The sequence below is a fragment of the Scomber japonicus genome, chromosome 1, assembly GCF_027409825.1.
Source record: "Scomber japonicus isolate fScoJap1 chromosome 1, fScoJap1.pri, whole genome shotgun sequence".
Lineage (NCBI taxonomy): Eukaryota > Metazoa > Chordata > Actinopteri > Scombriformes > Scombridae > Scomber > Scomber japonicus.
This window is the reverse complement of record NC_070578.1, coordinates 26,016,364-26,038,165: the sequence shown is the minus strand read 5'-3', so window position 1 is coordinate 26,038,165 and position 21,802 is coordinate 26,016,364. Positions and strand designations below refer to the sequence as shown.

Genomic DNA, 21,802 nt, shown 5'->3' with positions numbered 1-21,802 from the left:
GCCTCTCCAGCATTCATCTTACAATGTCAACCTTGACGTGAGAAGAGAGATTGTCTCTCATTTCTCACTTCTCTTTGTAAAATGTTTCTGGTAAACATCTTCTGATGGCCCTGCCCTGCTTCACCAGTAAGTACCTGTTTTCATTGTTTCCTTTCATTCTTGAGACCTTTTCTGCTTCTTTTTAGCTACCTGGACTCTTATTATTTATAATATTTACATTTCAGCAATGTGGACTTGAATTGTTTGCTTATTTGAGAAGGACCACAGAGGCACCACACTTCCTCGTCATTTGTGCCTAAAAACATCAAATATTTTTCAGGTCTAGGATCATGCGGCTTATTACTTTTTTCTCTCTCCTCTCATGCTGGCTACAGAAAGGAGAAGCTCTGGTGTCCCTTACTTGCTTTGGTATGCTATGTGAAGTGCACAATCTCTTTGAGATGGTCATAGCTGCTGTTTATTTGCTATAGCAGTGGGCTGTGGGGAAGGCTCCTGTTGAGACCAGAGACTTGTTTTTCTGATACTCATGAACTGATGAGTTTGGATCCTCAGGGCACAATGCACCATAATGACTGCCTCGACTGCTTGCTTTTGTGGAACTTTTGCTCCTTTGTTTGTTTCTACAGTATCCCTGCAACGTTTCTGGAACCTGCCTTTTTTTGTGTGACCCAAGGTCATGGAAATCATGTTGTGGTGTTGGAGTACAAGCCATCTGGTTCTAACCCTTACGCACCTTTAGCCTGTTAGAGGTCGAAGCCTGTATGAAACAGACCGAAGGTTATGAGTATTAACGTTAGTTCTATGAATACAGACATAGCCTTCTAACCTTGGCACACTGCTTCTGTTCCAGTTGTTGACTTTGTAGGTGTTTTGTAAGAGAGCATGACTACTTACTCTTATTTACATGACTATAACCTAACACCTGTAGGTTTGGTGAGTCTGATCCAATGAGCCAAAAAATAGATGCAAATTTCAACAAAGGTGTGAGTGGGCAAGCCTGAAGAGCCTGTCAGAGAGCTGCACATATGCTCACAGAACTAGGGTTACAATGTGTGTCCTTCCATATGTAATATGAACCAAACACACAAAATGAATAATTAAAGCATGGGAGCCAAGAAAACTAATGAAAATGTGATTAGCACATATCTAATATCGCTAATATACTTTGAGTCATCTGGGAAATAAAAAGGAAATCTGAAATGTTTTAGTGCATGTTAAGTACCCAAACAGAACACAGTAAACCAGGTAACTGAACATTGGTAGCAGACAATTGTAGTATAATGGCTTAGCATCTTTTTAATTTTACAGGTGATCAAATAATCTGTAAAAACAAATAATACATATACTGTATAAAAATTTAGCCATTAACTAAACCAGTAAGATTACATTACAGTACCTCCCAGTGAAATACATGACTACTGATAGGTACAGTACAATACAATCAGTTAAATTATCTGAAAATATAGATTTCTATGTGGGGTGGATGTTTCCTGTAGCTTTATAAACTTATGAAGCCAACAAAAAGCTGTGCAAAGTAGTTCTCTTAGTGCAGTATATTAGCACTTTCTTAGAGATAATCAAATGTGCAATTATAAAGGTGGCTGAGGGAAAGCTGCTTCCTGAAGCCACGCCGATATGACCATATAACTGCTAGCACTGTACAGTCCTCTACCAATCAACCCAAAACTGTGTAGCCTGCATTTAAAAAAACAAACAAAAAAACTAAACTAAACTAAAACAATTTTTTGTCAGTTAACATCATTTCCTTGCATGCACACAAGTAAGACTTTCTCATTTTGTCTGTGGGGGGAGACAAGTAATAGGATAAAAAGGGTGTTGTCTCATTTTCACAAATTTGTCATACAATGGAAAAGAAAAATAGATTCCCCATTTTCTGAAAAACTCTTGACAGAATCATCTTCAGATGATTTTCACTTTCTAAAACATGAGCATATTTTTCAAAAGCCACTCTTAAATAATGAGAAAACACCACAATTCTTTTTTTTTCAGAGATGTGAAAGCTGGTTCAGTGATGGCACCGAGCATTCTTTGGGGGACGAGCAGGATGCAGCACTGCACTCACTTCCAGTCCTACCATACAGTAAGCCATTCTCGACAGGTTTCCAGGAGGTTCTACATGTCCAGTGAGGGAACAGCAGTAGAACGTGCTGTTGAACATACTGTATGCAACAGTATAAAAGTCAGTGATCAGGCCACATTCAGGTATTATCTCCATCTAGTTTGCAACGCCCAGAGTGGGAGTGTTAGGGCAGCCATCACCAGCAGTAGGGACGGTCTGCAGAAGAGTGATTTGCCTGCTGCCGCTGCACGTTCATCGCTTCTGTCAGCGCCGACCACAGGAGCGTCTGTTCCAACAAAAACAAACTCTGTTGTGCAGCCATCAGAGCAGCCACTGCCGCTGCCAGAGCTACTGCCTTCATCACCTGCAGGAACAAAACCACACATATTATAAAAGGTATATATATATATAAATGATAAGGTATAATAATAATATAGCCATGGAAAGCAATTAGTTGGGTCAGTGGCAATAGGGACGTGAAAAACCATGCCTCCTTTGTGGAGCAAATGGTCACCATGAAGACAGTTAGATATTGATCAATGGCACAAATTTGCATGTCAAAGCTCACCAACATTGAATTTAATGCCCAAGATTTGAGGGAGTATATTTAAATACTACAATTCCTTTGAAATTAATTGATTCATCTGCTTTTTATATTTTACATGCTGCTGTGACCGAGCCTTTAAATAATGGAAAAATAGATTTTGCATTATTGAAAATGTCCAAAAATGATGATAATGAATTACAGTGTGTGCAAAATCTTCGGGTGTCTGACGTTAAACAAATTTGTAAGAAAAAAAGGATGAAAAGAAGAAAGCACTCCTTACAGAAAAACAAATGTGACTGCAACAAAAATTGAGTTATTAGTGGCAACAGTCAGGCACCCACACATTTTATTTGTAGCTGTATGAATCTCCCATCTTGTCAGCTCAAGGGGATCCACAGAATCAGAAAAAAAGAATGATCTCTGTTACGGCAACATTTGAGATGAGCATCTTCCTAAACATAAGCCTGACTGTCTTTCATGGTTTGTGTCACCATAACTACAGCTATCTATTCTTCTAATAATGTTGGTCTTACATCAGTGCAACCCTGATGCATCCTGTGGAGTTGTATGATGAGTTCTTAGATGAGTGACACCTGAGATTTCATTTTAATAACAGTTTGTATTTCTGTGGGGGTGTTCTTGTGTGCATGTGTGTGTGTGTGGCATCATCCAAATCAAGGCCAACATACACCCTACACAGTGACAGAGATCTATAGAGAAACCTTTATCACAGTATTTTACTCCAAATTATGATGACTATCTTGTCTCAAGAAATTGGAGAACTTACTGGAGTCCTGAAAATATATGTCATTCCCATTGTATGCATTCTTCAGCTTGTTAGTCATGACACGCAGAGCCATGATTTGCTGTCGAATCAGTGTGTCGGGCCTGGTGATATCCACATCCACCTCTGGGTTGTTCACCTGGTTAGTTAGACCCTCCTTCACCACTTCAGGGAAATATCTGAGGATAAGACAGCAACATTAAAAAAGGCCTATACCATTTTCTAGATTTAATACAAAGCTGCTTGATGACATATCATAGGGTTTGCTATCTTCTGTATAAAATACAATGGTAGTTTAAATAAAAACACATGTTTTCGACTCCATATTTGCTAGATTTCACTGTGGTTTACCATCCAAAAAACTAAGAAATACAATTAGTATTGTCTTCTAGTAAAGATTTCAACACACTGCAGCCTCAGAAAACACATGAATATAGTCTAAACACATTCATCATGGAACCACTCTGACAATACATCGGCATTTAAAACAAATAAATCTTTTGAGCTACAAATAAATAAAATGTGTTGTGCATAGAAATGGGCCAATCTGTGGTGAAATTGTTTAATGTGTTTTTCAGTTTGCTTGTAAACTTTGTATAATGGTGGTGACGATCTTTTCTTAATTTTCTTGTGTTGCACCACACTTATTTGTTTTCTTAAATTGCTGTGCATTGAGCTGCCACAAAAGCAATCCTGTCAAATTACAGTGTTACAGACCTGATCTAGTTGTTGTCAGTATGGCTGCAGTGTCAGCCCTTTGTGCAGCTATTGTGTCTATTTTTTCCATTTTTAATACAAACATATTTAAGTGTGAATATCATGATTGTGGGTGTAAGAAATCCAAAATGAGACCAACTGAAATTAGATAAAAGGAAGATCTACTTTTGACAACAGCTGCTTAAATCAGACAAAACATAACTGTGTAATCAAGCTTAATAGTCTATTTCATGTTGGGAGTGGTTGCACCTCCCTACGTGAGCCCTTAACACTCCTTTTTTTGTCTTTTTTGACTTCGAAAACCATTTGAGATTAAGATAATGCAGTGCATGAGACAGGCAACCGGTGCGTAACATTTAATTAATGCATTTAATTAAAGTCTTGTTTACGTCTTTACATTTTTTGTGCATGTGTGTTACTTTGTCCTATTTAACTGTTAGTTTTGCATTCATTAAATATGTCTTATACGATGTGAAGTGTGCCTAGTGTGTGTTGAAGTAACAGGAGAATCCGATGATCCAATTTCATAACGAACTCCCACTGTAACACAGCCTGTCTCTGAATGTTTTATTATCTCTGCGCAATCAATTTACCTACCAGGTTTAGAGTGATGCTTAAAAAGGATACTGGCACAAACAAGATAATTAACATGTCTTTTATTGCACCATCTGGTGATTTTGTTACTTGGAGAGGGCCAGAGTGATGGGGTAATATATTTTCCCTGCCAGCATTTCTGGTTCACCGTCAGAGAAAACAACTCACTGTCCAATCTACTGTACGGCTCGGTGATACTCTGCACACCGCAGTGGTGATAAGAGGTGCTGGAAACTCCTCAGTCCACTGGGTATTAGAGCCTCAGAGCTTATAGCAATTCTCCATATAAGCACTAACCATTGTACTTACAGAGAGAGTGTTAATCTGGGAACACAGTGTGGTTATTTTAATCCCTGGCAGGCAAAAAAAAGATAACCAGAGAGCAGGGTGACTTTTCTGGGGTTATAAAGAAGCCCTCACCTGCCCTTCGTGTGGCTGTTCCAGCACTGTTCCTCATCCGACTCTGAGAGCTTGTCCTTGGCACAAATGTCATCTGGCAGGTTGGACCAGAACCTCTTGGACTCCTTCAGCTTCTCTTTGATCTCAATCACCTGCCACAGGCCAAAACAAGGGACAGAAGACTTAGTACTTTAGTATTCAGTATTTTAAAGGCTTGAGGGTGAGAAGTGAATAGATTGCCAAGTTGTCATGCTTAAATACAAATGCACACAACTTATGCAGCTCCCATACTGAATATTAGGTCAAACACTATTTTACAAATGATTCCACTAACACATTTTTTTTCTTCAAAAAACTATTATCCTATTAATAGTCATTTAAAAGTGACAATTTATTTGATGTAATTAAGAAATAGATTAAACCATAAATTAATAAAACATGAAAAAAGTCAGGGGTCCATGTGTTCTAAAAACTGAACATTTAAAAAGGGACACAATATATTTATCTTCGTATAGAGTGGGACACACATTCTTTAAGTTCTAAACATTCATTTGGGAGCAAAATTGTGTAGTTGTACCATCTCTTTTGTTCATTTATTCTATTGGGAGAGAGGTGCTCTTTGACCCGGAGTTCTTTTTCTTAACATTTCGCATCTTGTCCACTTGCATCCATATTGTGTTCATCTCTGATTCATACAAGACAGACTTGGGGTTTTGGATTTGATATTTGGCATGAACGGTCACCCCTGACTGATTCCATCTGGGCTCAGCAAGACGGTTGAGCGGGTGACCAGCAAACAGGAGAAAAAAACATGGAGATTTATCATGAACAGAAGTACATTGTGTTGCTTATGTCATTTTGATGTCGTTGGTAACAATCATGATGACAGAGAGCAAAAGTTTACCGCATAACTTATCTGAATAACAACTAGTACTGGTAAGATATTTTCCAAAGTTTATACTCTTATTTAAATCATAAGTATGTGGTATAAATATATAAATTTGTGTGATAAGGATGCAATATTTTCATACTGGTATACATCTTCACTTTGTTTAGAATGAAAACCAACTCACTTAACAAGGACATAAATTCTATAAGAAAAGAGGCTTGAAAAATCACTCTTGATATCTGTATCTGCATTTGGATCTACAGCGTGCAGACTTTCTTTACTTCCTTTACGGACTTAAAAGGCTTGCCATTTGGGAAATATGCTTATTTGCTTTTCCCACAAAGTTAGAAAAAAATTAAATTAAAACCAAACCAAAAGTACACTTTTGCATCAATTAAATAAACAAGAATAATGTACTGTATTCATATGTTTAATTAATTAATTAGCTTTCAGGGTGCTGGCAGATTTCTTGAGCTTTGGACAGAGCCAGGCTCGTGGTCTCCTCCTGCCTCCAGTCTTTATGCTTAGCTACGATAACCACCTCCTGGCTCAAGTTTCATATTTACCAACGTGAGAGTGGAATCAACCTACTCATCTAAACCTAAGAAAGGACATGAATAAGTGTATTCACCAAAATCTTTGGATTTTCGAATGATAATGCAATTGCATATAAAGGGTTTAACTTTTCAAACACTATATATGAGGACAGGACCCTTTAAAGGCTTCCCACCACTGATCATGATAAATCATGTTTGATGTAAATCTAAATCTAAGCCAGAAGTATTTCTACCAGGGACTAAACCCCAGATCCTTGGCATATTTTAATGCCATATGATTATTTTGGGATAACACTACAGAAAAACTAGCACAGTTTGGCTTCTGAAGGGCAATGTACACAAAATATTCCAGATGTACAGATTCTTGGTTACATTATGTTTTTGCTTTCTCCTGGGTTGATGACTTTGTTTGCATGATTAGTCCAGTAAATACCAAAAATGCCCAAGTGTGAAGAGAAACACAAGTGATCTTATAGCCTGCATCCACAAAAATAACCAAAGCCACAATCTGAGCCCTAGCTGTGATTAGACAGGTGATGTATCGATTGTGAGAGTGTGCCTGTGTGTGTGTGTGTGTGTTTTGGCAAGAGAGACACTGTTGATGGGTCACGACCTTCTCTTGGAAATTCTATTGCTTTCAACAGTGTCGCAGTTTTTCTCTAAATTGTTTTGGACTTGAACCAATTTCAGCTGCTGAATTCTTCAAGGCTCTGAAAAGCACAGAGTGCAAAAAATCTGTCGCATACAATTTATTCTCCTATATTTCAAAAACAACACCTCATTTAATGCAGAGGCCAATGCTTTGTCTGATTTTTAATCTTAGTTGTTTTTAGCCCAGTTTCCAAATCATACATACATACATATGATATTAATAATAACGACTGGTCTTTTAATAAGTTACCTGCACTGGCTTATGTCCACACAGTTAAAGCTGCTTTTCATGGGCGACCAATTTTACACATCAAAGTCTGTTTACAGGTCATTGGGATTACATATGTGAATATGTGAAAGCATATCTGAGAAATAAAAGTTGTGTAGGAACTTTATGAAATCTGATAAACTGCCTCAAGTGATGTTACTGGAGGTAATATCAGTTGAGGCTGTGAAACTGGAAAGAAGTGCAGTTACTAGACCTCATCATTACTCCTTGAGGTTAGCAGCTCCAGGAGACACACCTGACTCTCAGAAAAAGCAGTTAAATTGACCTTGAATTAGGATTGTTCTGTCAAACTACTATTTCCAAGGTCAAGAAATCATTCAATGCTAAATCAAGATAAGTGATTTAACATACGTACACATAAATATTAATAATTTGTCTATTAATAGTTGTCTATAATAGCAAGTTAGAGAAGAGTTCACACTGTGGCAGAATTTTAAAGCAGATTTTGCAGCAGCTGTGTTCTCCTTCTCACTATCAGATTTATAGCTCATCTACACACGCAGCGCTTTTTTCATTTTTGCCAGGGGAAGCAATGAAACAGTTGCAGTAATGAAAATGCCACCAAACTGGTTTCACAAAAATAAACCAGTTGAACAACATTTTCAACAATGAATGAAGTGAAGAACTCACTAATGAACACTTCCATCAGTGTCTCCACTTGACCATTGCACTTTTTTATGCTCCAGTTTAGGTACTTCATTACAAACAGAAGTTGTCACATCTCCGATGAATACAGAAATGCTGTACATATACACAGTTTGTCTACTGAAATATCATACATTCTTACTGGACCTTTGATGCAGTGGAAAAAATCATTAAGAGTGGACTTTTAAGACTATTTGAGTACCCCTTGCCTCCTGTCCATACTTACCTCTTATCAGCTAATGTTTGCCTTCATACATGTAACAATGACGCAAATTGTATCTTTACACTTTTCGTCCATTTTACGCAAGTCACGACAGTGAATGTATGTTGAACTGTTGCCAGGTGACCTACACTCAATAATGTGCCCGGACATATCCTGTGTAGACACGGTGCTGCTAACATGCTGCTTTCACTGTGCATCCTGTGTAAACATTGTGTAAGTCTCTCACATAAATAAATGTACACATTATTCTGTATATACACTTTCCCAGATTGTTGCATATTTCAACAGTATAGGGATTAATACATGTAATCACCTACACAGTGTTAGCATATCAGGTGTCATGCATTTTTCAACAGTGGTAACTGTTATGCACATATTTTTACATGTGCAACCTATTAGCAGATTGGCACAATGTGCTGAAAATCACAAGCCAGACTCCAGAGGTAACACTGTGCATGGCTTCACTTTAGCTCCTGTTTTAAGATCCATATTCATCAAATTTGGAATATCTACTTATCAAATGCATTGCAAACGTATTCAGTCCCCTTGAGTTTTATTACACTTAGCTGTACTGTTACAGTATGTTTCTAAATGAATTATGTTATTAGGATTTCTCAGTTAGGTAATTGAATGTGGCCCTTTACAGAACCCATCTTAGTTACTGTTGCTATGCCTGTAAAGCTTTCCATTCTAGCACAAGACAAACATTATGCAATTTACAATTACAACTATGGAAAATTTACCACTTAAAATAATTTTTAATAATTTGAACAATGTGTCATGGATGTCATTTGAAAGGCAAACTTAAGACCTACTTGTCTTTATTTTTTCTATTTAAGCCTGTTTTACTTCTTGGACAATTGTGTTAATTCTATTTTATTGTTTTCTTCTTCATAACCCACCTTTTATGTCTGTTAAAAGGAAAGAATAAAATGAAATTTTCTTCATTACTTTATACTCTTTCACTTTCTTTTCATCTCTGGTTTTACTCACTTTATTCTATAGTGACTTTATGTTATTCTTTTCTTTTATATATTGTTAATATTTTATGAATCTTTTATTAGCTAATTTTTTATTTTTTTAATGTATTTATTTATTTATTTATTTTGACATTTTTATCCTACCTCTGGTGTTTCTTCATTGCAGATTCTTGAGAGTTATGATAGTGTTTCCTGAGTTCCTATTTTTAATGAATTCCTGTTTCTAATAAGTTCTTATTTTTATTTTTTGTTTGTTTATTCTGACTATGTAAATCACTTTGTTACATTGTGATGTATGAACAGTGCTATACAAACAAAGTTTGACTGAATGACTGATTGATCGAAAGTTCACAAGAACAGGCTCTTTGTTAGATCCAGGTATCTCTGGTCAAAATGTAAGTGTATCTCCTGAGTTTCTCAAACAGTTCTAGGTCCTCTGGGAAAGGTCCTGCAGTCACCACCAGCTAAACTCTTTAAATGATGGCTCATCATCTTAGGCTAGGGCAACATACACTGTACACCACATGCATGTGGATAAATCCAAAGCTTGCAAGACCCATTATGTTCTCAGAAAAAGAAATACAGAACCATTAAATGTACAGAACTTTACTGGTAGTAGTGTTAAGGTCAAGAACATTAGTTGACACCTATGAGATAATTTATTTATATATTTATATTATTTATTTATTCTCCTGTTTTATCTTTCTTGTTTTATTTTAGCTTATTTTTGTATATTGTATTTTATTATATTTCAATTTAAACTTTTAAATGTGTCTTTGTATTGTGTTTCTTTTATATCTTGTTTTAATGCCTTTTTGTTGAAAGGCGTTATACAAATAAACTTGCCTTGCCTTACATGAAGTCTGAAAAGGCTGAACTGTCAGCAGTCAATCACAGCTGCGCTATGTCTGTTGGAGGCAGCATGCCTTGTGGTTAACAGTTAGTTCAAGATGTCAAACTAACTGCTTTGCTGTTTGGGTCCAGTAGAAAGATAACTGAAACAGAGCAGCAGCGTCTCTTTATCTTGGCTTTGGCTACAGGCTACAGTAGCCCATAGTTCATTTAATTAAGCTCTCATTGAATGGAGTACTGTACATCTCATACAGTATAAATTAGCTCTGCTATTCATAAGGGGACTACATTTTGACAACTTATATAACTAACTCACAGTATGCTTAATATTTAATGGCACGTGTCAGCTGCTGTTCTGAAAAATAACCTTCACTAAGATTAAAATAATTTATTTAAGAACATGTAGACAATTGAGCATTTAACCTTGCAGTTATGCTTTAGTTAGTCCTTTACCCAATCTCTACTCCACCCACCTGACACCCTGGACTGGAATAATGTGACAAACTGTAAACAGTCTTATCTCATTTGACTAACATATGTCACTGGATTCATTTCTCTCTACCCATTCATGGAATTCTTATGCTGGATTTACAACATTAGCATGGGGTCTGCTAATCCTATTGAATAATTATAATCCCATTGCTTTTGTATTTCTACCAACTTTCTCTTCCTGTTTCTGCAATTGCCACTTTCCACCTACAACGCCTATTGTCAACCCAGACATTTTTCAAAAATGTTCATCACAGTTTTTTGTTTCTTAGGCTGGGTTGGGAAATCATTGCAGTTACAGGCTTGGAAAGACTGTTGGGACAATGTATGTCGAAACAAAACAAACAAACTTGACTACAAATAAAATGAGACGATTTTGCCTAAAATAATCAAAACTACACATTACGCTGCGTGCAATAGTTGTGTTTTATGTATGTTGGTTGATTAAAGGTTCATGGGTAACAACATGAGATCATTGTCATGGGATGTGTCTTTGTGTCCATCACATCCTCAGTTTTCTTGTATTTGGACATGTTTCTGTCAATTCTTACTTACATATACATGATGGAAGCTGCTCCAGCTAAACATACTTTTTTAACCTAAACTTGTTCCATGTTGTTCCAAATGTACTGAAATGCTATGCTAATGCTATATTCTTTTTTTTTTTTTTTTTGTCTTCCCCCACAACTGGAGGCAATCTCAGCTGACATGGGGTGGTCACCAGTCATCACAGGGCTAACAGACAGTCAACCATTCACACCTATGGGTAATTTAAGTTACCAGTTAACCTAAACTGCATATTTTTGGTTTGCGGGAGGCAGCCAGAGTACCCGGAGAGAACCCACACAGGCATGGTGAGAACATGTAAGCTTCACACAGAATGGCTACAATCAACTGGTGGGTTTGAACCCAGAACCCTCTTTCCTTGAGGCACAGGTACTAACCCCTTCACCACCGTGCCACTAATCAATGATTGCCCACAACTAATTCATACAATTAGCATGTACTCTTTTAGTCAGGTCCAGTTTATATTCTTAGGCTTTGTATAATTATGATTCAGAGGACCATGGAACAACCCTCCAGTTAATTTTGAATCCCTAGTTAGTCATATATTAAGTGCATGTGTCACCAGTAATAGCCAAAGGAAGTATATTTTTAAAAAAAGAAGACAATCCTAAGCAGAGTGGACACACTTGTGGTCATGTACACACACACTACCCTCGTCATGTCCTAGTTACACTGGGGATTTTGACGAGTGAACAGTGAAGCCTCGGGTCTTAACAGGACATGAAAGGGCTTGTACCAACAGGATGCCACTGCAGGAGACTGCCCTCACATTTGATGTGGTAATCCTGTCATGGAGACACCAAAGCTGGTTAGGTTTAACACATGCTGGTGTGGCTCTGATTTACAATGGCCCGCAAGCTGCAGCACCCTGGTACTGACAACAAAATATGGATCAGATCAGAACATGCTTTGTTATTTTACTTTTACTTTAAATTTAACCATAGTAATATGATATTGATATGGTCCTCTCTGACACTAAAAAGTGGGCCAATAGGAAGATTTCAGGTGAACTGAACTTATAGATAAACATATAAGTAAATAAATCCATTTAAGATTCATTTGGGAATGTATGCCTATGAGAATATAATACAATGTATGTATTCCATCTCTGTAACATAATGTACAGTCCACATAAACAGAGTCAAGAGTTCAGTATCAACAACAGCGTTCTGCTATGCAACCACAGCAGTAAACAAGCACTTGTTCATAAATAAATGCAAACATACACACAGGCACACATAAGCACACACTGTACTGAGGGTAAAATGTGAAGACAAAAATCTAACCATGAGTCTTTACATGAGTGCCCAGGGCAGTAAGTCGGACTCCAGCTAGAACAGTCACTGCTGCAGCCACAGGATTCCTTACAGCTGAACCTTGTGTGTCTTCCCATCTCACAGGTAGCCCAGTGTGCACTGCTGCAGTGCGTTAAAGAAAACTCTAAATGACTAACAATAGCAAATACAAGTTTATTGGTTGAAAAAACCAATAAAAAACTTTTTTTCTAAATAGGACACATTATCTGTTTATTTCAGATTAAAGATGCTATGTATGCTTGACACAAACTCCTATACTTGACATTAAAGCTGAATTTAAACAGTTTCCCTACACTGTCACTCTCTACAGTGATGATAAGTCAATGAGATGATATTTGAACTCAAGCAAAGATGGCAGGGTGTTTCAAGTCAAATTTGTGATGTCTGCTACAGCAAAGTGAACTAACATTATTTTACAGACATAGACAACATTTTTCACAGGACTGCAACTTATGTTTAGTGATCCCAGTTTTATGAGGTGTCAAAGCATTCATAGCTTTACAAAATCACGGGCTGATATGCCCCAGGTGTTTAGATTGACAACACTTTACAATAAAACTGCTTATTCAATGTGCACCCTATCTCTATATTAAGAACAAACAGTTAAGTCCAACATATACTAACCCAATGCAAATACCAAACAGGGCAATAAAACCACAGTTTTCTCAAAATCTAAAACAAAACACCCTAGGAGTACTGCTTTACAATTCTAATCTATTCCCCTCTTTCGATTGTGTACTCCCTGAATGAAAGGTTTTAGTCAAACAAAACTTTATCCCAGCCTCCTCCTGAGTTTGCTGACTCTTGGAAGTGGTGTCAAGTGATTGTTGATCTATCAGAGCATGTAGGGCACCCTCCAGCAATGCATGTTAATGTAGGTCCAGTAATTTTAATTAGGACTTTCACAGGTCATATACCTGCTTTCATTTCAACAGCCACACAGTTCGTTGGGTCTAGCCCCCAGCTGCCCCAGACTTTCGATAGCTATGATTGATTTTTATTAGATGCACTGTAGAGGCAGCAAGGCCAGACAGCAAGACCTCAGTCCAGTCTCTTATTAAAAATATTTTAGGTTGGGGTTATTTTAGGTTTAGGTGTCGCTTGTTGTATTGACACATCCAAATCCTTTTTTAATGAATGCTCATGAATGTGTGTATGCTTTCCGTCTGTCTTGAAACTGCTTGGCTGTCACTGTTGGAGGTGTAAACAGAGTGGGAGTGTGGAGCCATAGCTCGCTGAAGCAAGGATTAAAAACTGTGATTGGCTTCTGCTTACGTCTCTTTTAATGACAGTGTTTCTTTGCCCAAGAATACACATGGACCATTAACAAAGCCTATCTTAATCGATTTCACTAAAATGATGTGAGTCACTATAGCTCACTATGTATGAGAAGAAAGCATTAATCGTAACCAAAGCATGCTCAACCAGCAACGTCAGCCCTTTCAAATGACTCATACATTGGGAAGACCACAAATCAAAACAAGACAATGTTTTAAACAAATAGAAATAAAAACAGAGAGGATATTGTGAAGTGTGTCTACCCTCCAGTTTATGGGCCAGACTGTATAAACCCCGATGCATGATGATCTAGAGTCTAGTCAGTGGAAAAGCTCGACAGGCCCTGCCAGATCTCAAAGTGTGTTCAAGCTCATGTTGATTTTAAAACCCAGAGGCCTGTGGTTTAAATAACAACAATAGACATTTAAAATCAATACATCAGAGGGGTATCTTCTTTAGCTGTCAACAGGACATTCATGCCATATCCACCCAAAGCAATTCAGCATAAAAGGACACCATACCAGAGATTTAGATGCAAATTTGTCATCATTAAATGTAACAGAAACATGTATTATAGGTTGTGAGGTTAGACAGGCAGTGGGTACTTGCATAACAAAACCCCCAAATTTAATTTAGGAAACAGGTGAACTGGTTGATCATGTCTACAGTTAATTACTGAATTAGCAGCAGTTCTCAAACCATAATATGTGCCACAAATCCATTAACTCCAACAACACATAGTATCATTAGTATGCGATTCACAACCTGTCCCCATGACAACTGCCCAATAACCTTCATGGTTTTCATAGCACTTCACTATGTGTGTGTATGTTTGTGTGCTCTTGTTATCCCTGACAAATTATATTTGCAATGTGCTCATAAAAGGATATGCTCATATTACACAGCATTACTGTATTATCTGTCTATAGGATCACAGACATGAAAAAACCGAAGAACCCACAAATGAACTAAACCTTAACAGCATGTTTCCTCCTTATTCATCATCACAAACTTTAGGTGGTTATTTTCACTGTAAATACACAAATTAGAAATTGAGATAGAACAAAAATCAGATTGCTGCACTAGCAGCATTTGTACGGAATGTTGCCCTTACTGCTTTTTACAAAGCAATGAAGAGAATTTATGTATTGTTCAAATCCAGAACAGGGGATAGTTCATATAAAATTTGCATTTGTGGTGCTGGACTGGGTTTGATGCAGCATGGAAAAGACCAGGACTAAGCACATAAATAGATTATAAACAAAAAAACCTTCTATGATGTGACCAGAGAGACAGGAAACAAGCCAGCAGCCTGTATAGAAGACATCCTCATATGTGTCCACATATATGTAAGAAGCCACCCTATATATAAGAGCCCTTTTACAACTGCGTATGTGAGTCTTGTCTTAATTCATCATGCAAATATTGTAATTCTTCCTACACACCGATATCAGATATGCATAATCTTTTTAAAAATATTTGCATTTATGTGCTATGGTATTTTTTATTTTTGCTCAAAAATGAGCAAATAGCAATAGGTCGGAAAAAATCTCAATGTTATTTGTTTTGCCATTTTGATGAAAAACTATAAAGTAAATGAAAACCAAAAGACGGGGGATGCACCTGAACCCATCCAAACACCTGGCCCTTTAGAAGTCTGAGCACAGATTGGGAAACGTTGCTGCTGAGGGACAAATCTGAAAATGATTTATTATTCAGACAGAAAATCAAAGACGGAACATAAGGGTCAGTGCCGTGATAACGACTCGATGAAGTCCCAAGAAACAACACTCCTGTTCTGATGAAACACATACAAACAGACTTATACATACATTAACCTGAGCATTAAGGCCTATTTCTAAAACTTTAATAGGATAGCCCGCACTACTGAGACAAATGTGTAATTTCAGCTAACTCTTCAATGGTGCTATAGAAATTGACAGCTATGACTTTTCATATATACATGTATAAGCCAGGTGAGTGAGTACTGTACCTGCAATACCATCACATTTGTTACATTCCATTATATCTGCATGGAAGATATGAGCTAAACCCTAATAATATATGATTTTGCCTTAAAAATGTTTATTTTCCAAATGGACAAAACCAAACTCATGTTTATATATCACAGTAAAATTGGACCTGCAATGATAAGGATACTGAGCAGTTTTAGCAAAGCACATTCATGCTAAACAAACCGTGACGTGACTAATGTAAGCACAGATGGAAGTTTCATACACAGCTGCTTTCATGTCCCATCCCAAGGGTAAACGTACCATTTGGGGGAAAAGGCTTTAGAAACAGATGCCTCGCTGTGAGGTGAAGTTACTAAAGCAACTTGAAAACTAAGTTGGTCACAGTTTTCATAAATACAGCAAATACAAGGCATCAAATTAATGAGTGCACATGCATTAACATCTGGACTCACAGGTGAAAAAATATAATCGACATAATTATTCAGCAGTGCAAAGCATATGACAGTGTAATTTTCCTATTATTACGCACCAATATTGTACCCAAAACCCAGGAATAATAAAAACAATATTCTGTTTTTAACACTCTCATCTACATTTTATGGTAAAAATGAGTTTAATCACTTTGCATGTTGGTGTCAATGTGCTTTTTCATTGAAAAATGCAAATGTGTTACTGAGCATGTTAATCAATGTGTTAGGCCATGAAGACTAGCAAAATGTGCATATTGGAACAGAGTCAAACCCCTTCATCAGTACAGTAATAAGCAGCTATGGAAATAAATAGATAATTTACATTGGGGATGGAATCAGTTTTGATTGACCTTGTGCTATTTATCAGCACAAAGGCACTAGAATTGAGAATAATGTGTTATTTGTATTTCTTTACTCTAGTGTCCAGCCAAATAATCACAGAGTGACACTGCATGAGAAACAAATCCTTGGCACCTTCTACCAAACTTAAACAAACAAAAGTGAGACTGATTGCACCCGCACAATGTTTTAGCATCTGGATTGACATGCAATCCATGCAATACACAAAGTAAGCTTTGGTCATTTTGGCACAAACTTTACAGAGAAGCAACATCAGATAAATGGAGCATACAGCGTTATCTAACCTTGATAAATATGCAACGTTAGACTGTTGGATCACAAAAAAATTCCTCCAGTTTCTAGGTCACATGGACACCAATGACTGAACCAGTTTTCCCCTCCGCAAAGGGGGATTTAAATTATATAAAGCGTGGCTAAGAAGTATTTAAAAAAGTAGGAATATCTCCAAAGGGAAGCAACACAAAATGGTCAGTTCCTTGTTATGCTCATAGCAATTGGGTTAGCTTACTTCAGACACAATGGCCCTGCATTTTGTGATTCAGTGCTTTGAATAATGCGCTAAATAGGATTGCCTTGGACACACTGTGGTTTATTTCAGCTTGCCTGCCTACCCACGTAGATGAGTTAAGCTCACAAGGCTCTGCTGTGTTTAAGCAAGGTAAACACCCTCTACCTTTAGGCTGATGTGCTAACCACACTATGTCATGGGAAACAGCAGTGGACTAAACAGCCCAATGAAGAGCTGTGAGACTGAAGCTGAGGCAGATTCCACTACATGCTGCGAATTCCTGGCAGCACCTGCTGACAAGCTGCTCAGTTGGTAAAGCAGCCAGGTTTCATAGACCACCAGTTTGGGTCCAAATATACAGTAATTCAAAATGGGAAATTACTCTCCTTTACACAGAAACTAAAGATGATGCGGCGCTAAGATTGTGTGCAAGCAGCAGGTAGACTGGGATGATTTAGAAAAGGTTGCAGGGATCCACTGAATGAACTGCCTGTGATTGAAGACGCCTCCTTGTTTACCTCATGGACATACACTACCTGCAGGTTTTGGTGGTCAGATTTTCTGTGAGGGCACAGGCTATTAATAATGGCACCAGGGATGATTAGATCCTGTCCGCTGACGATTTTAAAGGGAAATTTTAACTCACTGCTGCATGACAGAGCCAAGTGATTATTAATCAGACTGTCTCCAGGACAGCACACTGAGAGTGCTTCAGTCTGTGTACAGCATCACAACACGCTAACTGCACTGTTAGTGTGTGCATGCAGCAGTATGTTTATCACATTTTTTCTTCAAATAGTATACATTTAGCTACATAAGATACAGAGGAGAAATGAATGATGAAATTTATTGTTAGTGACAATGCTAAACTCTGGTGGCCCATAAGACCCACCAGCACATCTCCCCTGGTTACCTGGTTTATTGTTGGTCATTAAATGTATTTGGGAACATTAAATCAGTACTGTCCTCTACTTCTGATATCAACTGTAAATGACACAAACCTAAACTCTCAGTGCTGCTTGCAATAAATACATAAAGTGTGTGTGAAATGAAGTACAGTAAACAATGTTGCATAGAGAGATACACACTTCTAAATTCAGGTTTGGTTGTTCTAGCTCGATTTTTGCAATCTGTGAAATCTGTGTGAAAGACATTTATGCTTATTACATATTTGAGCGAGCAAAACCTGAAATCTGTCATGCTTCTCAGTCAGAAATGTTCTAACAAAGTCCACTTTGGGGGCATAAAATCAAAGAGCACTCTTTTAGTGTGAGATTGTAAAGACTAGTTCTGAGAAGAGTAAGCAGCAACAGTCTAGAGGAGATAGCAAGGAAACATGGTGGAGAGACTGGAACTATTATTAACATCATCATTGTAATTTAACCCTCATATCTTACTGCAGACCAGACAAATCACAATGAGCTCATCTCCCAAGCAGATGTCCAACAAAAAAGGTGTCCACTCCTCTTTATTTGTTTAGCAGAAGTAGGCACACTGACACAGAGTAAATTGGTAATCCTTTTAAGTTACAATTCTGTTCAGTCATGTGAGAGAGTGGAGCATCATAAACAACCACATCCATGAAGAAAATGCTTGACACATTGTCTGTGATGCTTCAGTTCATGTGCACATTGCTAATTTAGTAAGGCTTGAAACTGTTGGAAAGATGAACTAATGTGAAGAGTACAGCCATCTTTAGGGAACTGTATAGATTGGGCACAGCCTCAGAAAGAGTAGAGCGTGAAGTTAAAGAGGAGCACATAAAAGTGTAACTACACAGGACATAAAAGAGAAAACTACCCCAAAATTAACTGTGAGGAATTAAAGCCAGTGGGGAATCGAGCGGGTGTAATGATAAGTGAAGTGATGAGGCTGCCTTTAAACGCAGAGGAGTTAGAAGGTGGCCAACATTGATCTGTTGTCTCTATTGACGCACATTAATCCTAATTTATTTTCACTGACAGGTCTCTGTTGAGTGAGCCGGGCTGATTACACATCAGTCTCTGTCAGATTTCCATCTCTTTTGACAGAAAGAATTACCTGTGGACAGACGGATTCATTGCCCTCTATCACACTAGGAATACTGAGACAACACATCTCACACCACCCGGTATGTGAAACTTATTATTAATCAATTTAAAATTCATGTACGCTGGCAAAAATGTAGATTCTACAGCATAGATTTAAATTGAATTTACAATAAACCGTTTTTTTCTTCATTAGAATACATTATAGACAAAGCCTTGACAGTATTCCCTCCTTAGTATACCCGCCTAAAATAACACAACAGTTAGTAATCTTAACAGACAGAAAACATCAACACACCTCTAACACACAGAACAAAATTGAATTAGGGCACAACAACTTACTTGCTCTTACTTCTCTCAAAACAATATGTTTCAGTTCATGTCACCATTTGAAGCTGTCAAACTTCAACGTCTTGACTCATAATAATGGTCAAAGTATGCCCACAGCAACGTTTCTATGCTGACAAAAACTTCATATAGAGCAATGAATGAGCATGAATTGTTTTGGCAGACCTACCATACTATACATGTCTGAGTGTCCTTTATTATTTGTTGTTACGTCTTTTTATGTCTTGTGTGAGCCCCTTTAGATTTCCATGTTGTTCCTATCCTTGATCATATATACAGTAGGATGTGTTCCAAGTTTTCAGGTGGCCTAGCCTGTAGTGTGTCATCCTTCACAGTCAAAGTGATTTTATTCAAAAATGCGGCACTGACACTACAAAGTGTACAATTGTTTCCCCTGATCTTTGTCAGCACAATGTAATGCAGAGTTTAGACATCCCGACAGCGCTCACACCCTGTGGTTGTTACTGCTGCTAAAACATTAGCTCAGCATGCCCGATATACTGAATTAGCATGCTATAGCGATTAACTGGTCTTAACACTTCTTCGTTTTGTTTGCCTACTGATCTATACAAAAAATTGGGCTATTTAAGAGAAAAACTGCAGCAAATAGATCTGCCAGAATTTCATTAGAATTGCAACTAGATCCATTTTATGGCATGGCACATGGTTTTAAGCAATTTGGCTGTGATACCATTGGTCATAATTGGCAGTTGTGTCTGAAATTGCATTGGGCAGAGCGATATCTGAATGAGTGATTACTCTGGCAAGCAGAAACTTTCATGTGGGAATAGTGATTTCTCCTCCCATTCAGAAGTTAAAGGATGCTCAGCTCTGTTTTTCTCTCATGCATTCACATTCACAACATGTTGCCCTAAATCTTGATGAAATCAGTCCTCCCAGTACAATATGGCTACGATAATAAATGCACCTGAAAGTGTACATAGGTGATACCTATCAACTCTGGATTACTGGGATTGATTGAAGAAATTTAGTTTCCTTTTTTTTCCTTCCTGAGAAAAATAGTGGTTGCCATATAATTTCCTGGATGTGGCACCCTGCTAAAACAATGTGAAATGGAGATTAGAGAAGGGCATGGCCACCGCTAATGACTGCATCCATATTACAGTGCTCAACGACAAACCCATTATAAAGGCTCAAAATATTTAGAAAATAAATGAATAATGGAATTCCTTCATCTATCACAGAACATCTATCACATTTTTTGCAATGCAGAATTTGACAGAAAAGCCCTGTCAACTATGCTAGTTTAAACTGACAGAGAACAAAGTCATTTCTGTCAGAAATGTGTCATCAGACATCTGCTTATCAAGAATATAAATGGTGTCGTACATCCACACTTCACAACTCCCTTAGAATACGAATACATGGTGGAATACATGGTGCAATACATGCTCTAGTGCTATCCGCCAGACACATTTATTCAAACAGTGACAAAACTGATAGAGTTGGATTATTTAACATCAGTGTGTAATTTTTCCTGCAGCACAGAGCATCTGCAAACAACTGAGTATTGTCATCATGCTCATTTGAGTTATTGGCAGTGTTTTGTAAAAAAAATGAAAGAAATACAATTGGAGTCACACTGCAAAGTATTCATCATTTTTGACAACTATCTAAAATGCTCAGATTTAAGAGCGAGTTTATTGATTATTAAAATGTTGTTTTGATTAATCTTCACTGTCTGTGTAAGATGCCATCTGTTTTAAGATTTTTAAAAAATCATTCAGTAAACTGTAAAACACTATACAAATAAATTCAGACAAAGCAGAATACACCAAAGGCAAAACAATGACTTCATCTGTCTAGACTACATATTCTAAAATGCAACATTTAAAGTTCAAGTATGTAACTCTGACACCAAGCCTTTAGAAATGGTACTGCGTCACTCTCTAGTGTGCACTTTTACTCGTTCACTCCAGATTCCGGGAGAATACGTCTCATTTGCGGGCATCATGGAGACGCTATCAATATGCAGGAGATTCCCGGAACTTCCGGGAGAGTTGGGAGGTCCGGCTAAGTTGACCGGCTAATGTGCATGTTATTATTACTCATTGTTGAACATAACCGCTGTGAAACAATCAGAAAATAACGTGTTATTGATCTGATTCACCGGCTTCTTACTGTCTCCGCTCCCTCCCTCTTCATCCACTCTACCTCACTCACCGCTCCCTCCCTCTTCATCCACTCTACCTCCCTCCACCACAGTTAACGCAACATCATCTTGTAGCCGCTCTC

At 37.6% G+C, this 21,802-nt stretch overlaps 1 protein-coding gene across 1 annotated transcript in view; it reads right to left on the bottom strand.

Moving 5' to 3' along the window:
- Positions 1 to 2,125: 2,125 nt before the first annotated feature.
- gpc6a (glypican 6a) overlaps positions 2,126 to 21,802 on the bottom strand; it is a 148,908-nt gene continuing 129,231 nt past the window's right edge. Inside the window, exons 8-10 of the mRNA XM_053318172.1 lie at positions 5,143 to 5,273; positions 3,415 to 3,590; positions 2,126 to 2,444 (exon numbers count right to left, since the gene is read on the bottom strand). Of these exons, the coding sequence (XP_053174147.1) occupies positions 2,227 to 2,444; positions 3,415 to 3,590; positions 5,143 to 5,273 (525 nt within the window). The 3' untranslated portion in view covers positions 2,126 to 2,226. The remainder of the gene's footprint in view (positions 2,445 to 3,414; positions 3,591 to 5,142; positions 5,274 to 21,802) is intronic.